Raw genomic sequence first — 5,432 nt, forward strand, 5'->3', positions numbered from 1 at the left:
AGAAAGTGTGGTTAAAAACAAATCAAAGGAGAAAAAAACCTCAGGGGGGTGCTAGGAATTAGCTGGCATCATTAAAGTAAGCACAGTAACAATTTCTTGTATGTAGAGCACATCTGCCAAGACAAGCAGTGTCAACATCTTCTCACACCAATAAATTTAGAAACAAAACACTTTAATTATTCACAAAGCAGCAACTGCACATTAAAGGAAATACATGAGCCGGAAAATTATGTTGAACTTGACAAAGGAAAGACTATAGAATATTTTGCTGCACAAATCTAACATTAATTCCAGAAACTCACTCAAAACAGCAGCTTTTATGCTGCTGATTTGGAGACTAAGGCCAAATCTATATCCAGTGAATGGATTTTTAATGGGATTTAGAAATTAAATGCTATTTAAATTTACATTTTATGTGATTTTTTTTTCTGAAACTGCAACTATGACGTCATCCATTTGACAAAATAAAGATAAACATTTTATGAGGCCAATTTATAAATCTACCATGTTCTGATAGTGAAAACTAAATAGTTATTTAAAAGATAAATGTGCATACATTAGTAAGTAAGTAAGTTTTATTTATATAGCACCTTTCACAGACAAAAGTCACAAGGTGCTTCACAAAAAAAAAACATAAAAAACATTATTGTTCAAATGACAAATTGTTCAAACGCAATGCATTATGGTCTATCCAGAGAGCATCAATGAGATATCTCACTGTAGATTCTGAAACACAGAATAGAATAGAATAGAATAGAATAGAATAGAATAGAATAAAGTGGAGCAATATAGAGTAAAACAGAGTAGAATGGAGTGGAGGAGAGTGGTGTAGAATAGAATAAAATAGAATAGGATAAAATAGAACAGAATGAAGTAGAGTAGAATAGAGCATAATAAAGTAGTATAGAGAAAAGTATAATAGAATGAAGTACCGTAGAGTATAGTAAAGCAGAATAGAATGGGGTAGAAAACTGTATATATATGAAATGAAGTAGCATAGAATAGAGTAAAAAAGAACAGAATTGAACAAAATAGAATGGAATAAAGAAGAACATATAGAATATTTTTGGTTCAACCCAGAACAAGATAGCTCAGTTCAGTTTTTAGGCTGACCAAGACGTTAAAGGACTTCAATGGAGGTAAGAAAAGTCCAGAAATGAACAACAAAGACTGCCTGAGGCTTAAAAACACAGGTTTCTGGATTGTTTTCACACCAAATAGAGTTTATTGATTTTTCAGTACCTGTGAACTTTTTCCAGAGCTGCCATCAGCGAAGTTGATGAAGACTGAAAAAGCAAAAGACAAGCAGAAAAAAAGTTACTTTTTAATTATACCAACAAATACGAGTTCAAACTGAACAGAAACACATTTACATTTTTATTGAGGGTTTCATTTTTTTTCTATTTGAAAAGATACTGCTGCACCAAAAGAATACCGTACTAATAATAAATTAAACAAACAAACAAAATAAACACTTTTGAAAGGTACTGAAGAGTTATTGTACGATTGCTGGAAACTAAGAGTGCCATCCATTTCACAATTCTAGCCCAAATAGCATCTGTCCAATTACTCCGCTATTGATCCCGAGATAAGAAAATATTCACAGAAAAATTCCAGAAGGATTCTAAAATCAATACATCAAAAACTCAGGCATCCATAAGAATTAATTACTTTATCAAATGTATAGCACTCAATTAGAACGCCCTTTATTAGTTTGCTTTAGGTCTAACTAATTCATTTAATGAGAGGAGAAGTTAAATCACCTGTCCGGGGTGGCTGCAGGAGCCATTAGAGCAGCCATTAGAGAGAGTGCCACTTCAAGAGAAACACCGGAGACTTGTTTTCATGGAGCTGACCTACAATAACTCCTGCTTTATTGCAAAATAAAATAAAAGTATAAAAGAGGACCCATATGAATGGCCATAATCCATCAGTCTGAAGGGACCACTGTGACTGTCCTTTCTTGACACAGTCTGTACTCCTTCAGTTAGACTGAAGCTTCTCCTTAAAGTCTCTGATAGTCGGTGAAAACACTTTGGAGTGCACACCTGCAGCTCAAGGCAAAGGGAAGCTCAAACAAACCTGGATTGGTCATAAAAAGCATCAGGAAAATGGATGGATGCAGTTTTTTTAAACTTTTAAACAATAGTAACCAAGCCACTAGAAGGATATTTTTCTGTTTGCACAGAAAAGGGACACAAAAAAATACAGTTTAGAATACCCACGTGTGGCTTTCTATCCTCTGTCATTCTTACACTTGCAATGTTAAACTTTACAAGAAAAAAAATACAGTATCCAGATTTACTATAAATATTTCTGTTTTCAATTTACACTGAAAATGAAGAAAACTTAATTTTATAAAGGCAAAAATTGTCACAATAGAATGAAAGTTCCCAACTGCATTAGTGTGCGTGTTAAGAGAAGTCAACTGCTGAAAAAAAAATCCCTTGACAAACGATCTGCACTTTAAAGAGAACCTTTTAGTGTCATCTAGGTTTTATGTCTTTTTATAATTAGTCTCCAATTCATCTACCAACAAAAACACTTGAGCAATGCTTCTTAAGCCTTAGCCACATGCACTTGTACAGGGGTCAACCCGAACAGGTGAAGTGGGTTTTTGAGATATTAGGGCCCATGGATAGTTGCTCCATCTTAAGAGGACTGCAGGCGTGTCTTGCAGTTCCCTTGAGGCTCGTACAACCACTTTGAGAAATGTCATGAGGACAGATGGATTGTCATGCGTGTATCGGGAGGAATTTGTAAGGATAGCGAAAGTTGCACACACTTATGACTTGTGAGTGATGCTGTTGTACGATGTCCTTTAATTGTCCTTACGCCACACTCTAGTCGTTAGTAGGGTGCATGCACTGGCTCCATACTGTCATCATGCAAACGCTGCATGCACAGGGTGCTTCCCAAGTGCTCATAAGATGCCTGTAGGATTTCTACACAAACTATATTTCCTTATTTCTAAGAGTCAGGCTGCACAAAGAGAACGCACTTATCACTTGAAAGGTACTAATGGGCTCCTTGACCTGTGTGTTGAATTTGGGAGTGTTTGAAAGAATGATAAATCTGTATGATGTGCCTGCGTCTCACCTACTACATTTAACCCTTACATGTTGTTTAATATATTCAGACTGGAAAAGTGTTGGTTCTGGCAAGTCCTCTTAATTTGGTCCGGATCGAGTCCTGACTTTTGCGTTTGCGTCTGAATTTGGACAGCTGTCAATTGGCCTTTTCTGTTTAGAACCAAAGCTCATAAACAAAATCATGTGACTAAATATCTCTTCATTCATTGGCCAGGAATTGCGAGGGCGTGGCTAATTGATAGAGAAAGAATAATGGAAGTGCTAAGCTTTGTAGTCCTTGTCCAGATAGTTCACTTATTTAAACATTGTGTTTTGATAACAAATTTTACAGTGGCCGTTTTCCATCCAGTTGTTCCACTCCGAGCACAGAGCCTGTTCAAACTGAGGAAACTCAGAGCAAACAGGAGCTTAGTGTAATTGGAAACGGAATGAGACCACCTGGAAAAATGGGTCAGAGAGGTTCCTGGTGCCAGACCAGTTGTATCGAGACTGAAAATGTGTTCCAGGTTAATGGGGGAAACGAAATCTGGTCCAGTCTTAATACATCCCAAGTTTTCAACCAGTTGCTCTCAGAACTTCCATAGAAAAACGGGCATGAACATTTACGCTCTACGGGCTCACTAAGTAGTCTTAGACTTTGATATTTCCTGCAGACTACCTGCATGACCCGTATAGATTTTTGCTGGAGAAAAATTTTAAACATATTTTATACAGTTAATGCTTTACAACAGGAACAGATCTACCTTCTAATTGAAAGCCTTCCTTTCCAAACCTTGTTTTGTTATTTCTTTATCAACAACTAATCAATAAGAGGGTAAAATCTCATTGTGGGTCTCTCGAATTCTTATCTACGGCACTGGATTAACTGTGTCCAACTATCCAGTCTGCAAGTACCAGGAACTGAATAAATGGGCTTTGTGAAATCTCCATCATCTATTTTTTTTATAAACGACTGTTTTTAATTGTGGTCAAGCTGTCATTTGCTTCAAGTTAAATACGCAGTGGTTGATTGACTAAGATCCTAATTAAAAAGTGCAAAAACTGCTCAGGCACACAAATAGACTGCATGTAATTAGGATTTTTACAATAACAAACTGCAAGGAATAGCAGATGCAAACAGCAGTATTTAAATGAGGACTTGCACTTCAATGCAATGAAACTTAAAATAGGGGAAACAGATTACAGCCCTTGAAGATGGACTGACAGCTATTTGCCTGAGGGCAACACAGGATGTTTAGACCACACTCAACATCTAATCAGCCTGATGACGGCTAATAATGCCCTCGCAAGAGGGATCAAAGTTTGCTACAGGCTGTGGTCAGCCCTCTGAGCTATCCCAGCATGCACCAGCCACCGACCTTGGAGAGAAACAAGAGAGCAGGAGAGCTGGAAGAAAAGGAGCCAACTGTGTACAAAACAACATCCAAGGTAAAGAAATGGACTTAAAAAAGAAGAGAAAAAAGAAAGATACAAGTCACATCGGCTTTAACCTGACCGGCTCCATATATCAGTCCCTAAATTCAATAAAAAACACAAACATCGCAGTGATGAGCGTACCATTAAGTAAATTAACTTGATAAGTCACATTCCTTGTGCTAAATTGATCTATCTGTTCCTTCCTATTTTTGAGCATTTTGCTTAAATCACCCATATTGAATATTTTCCAATGGTCAACACGCTCCATTTAGCAACTTAAGTCCCACTCCAAATATCTTTTGAAATATTTTCAAGCTTTCCCAGTGGTCTTTTGATTATGATTATGCCATTTATACCAAAATCAAAAGACCTGTATTGTTTTCTAGGACATTTTTCTGCAGAACGGCATAAGTTCATTAGAATTTCGCCTCCAAGTTGTGGGCATGACCTTTGATGCAGAGCAAGCATGCCCCACTTCCCGTCACATATAAGTGAGAGCTGTTTACACACTCTTCCTGAAAGGATTCTGTGGTTTAGTTTGGTTTTATGTTGTTCATGTTTTTATTTCCCCTTTGTCGATCCCGCCAGTTTCAGGTTCGGTCACCCACTATCGGACTGGGTCTTCAAGTTGAATGCGTTTAGCACACTCTTCAGTTTCTACATGTTGTTTCCACATGCAAACCATCAGTAAATCAATAAAATGTGTTCAATTGTAGAAAACAAATCAATCACACCATAATCAAAAATCAATGTATGCTAAAACTTGTATGGAAATAACAGCCACACAGAAAAAAAAGTAAAAAGTCTGTGAAAACAGGAGAAATTTTGTTGAGATTCTAAATTAAGAAAGAAGACTGTTGGTGAAAAACAGTTGTCACAGGATTCCTGATGTACTTTAAATAAAGTAATAGCCTTTATAGATAC

At 36.8% G+C, this 5,432-nt stretch overlaps 1 protein-coding gene across 3 annotated transcripts in view; it reads right to left on the reverse strand.

Moving 5' to 3' along the window:
- b3glcta (beta 3-glucosyltransferase a) overlaps positions 1–5,432 on the reverse strand; it is an 87,309-nt gene that overhangs the window by 74,098 nt on the left and 7,779 nt on the right. For all 3 annotated transcript variants that reach the window (XR_004948900.1, XR_004948901.1, XM_024277791.2), the window contains exon 2: positions 1,243–1,286. Coding sequence is in view for 1 of the 3 variants with exons in the window: in XM_024277791.2 (XP_024133559.1) it covers positions 1,243–1,286 (44 nt within the window). In the remaining 2 variants the exon portion in view is untranslated. The remainder of the gene's footprint in view (positions 1–1,242; positions 1,287–5,432) is intronic.

The sequence above is a fragment of the Oryzias melastigma genome, linkage group LG13 (genome assembly GCF_002922805.2).
Source record: "Oryzias melastigma strain HK-1 linkage group LG13, ASM292280v2, whole genome shotgun sequence".
Lineage (NCBI taxonomy): Eukaryota > Metazoa > Chordata > Actinopteri > Beloniformes > Adrianichthyidae > Oryzias > Oryzias melastigma.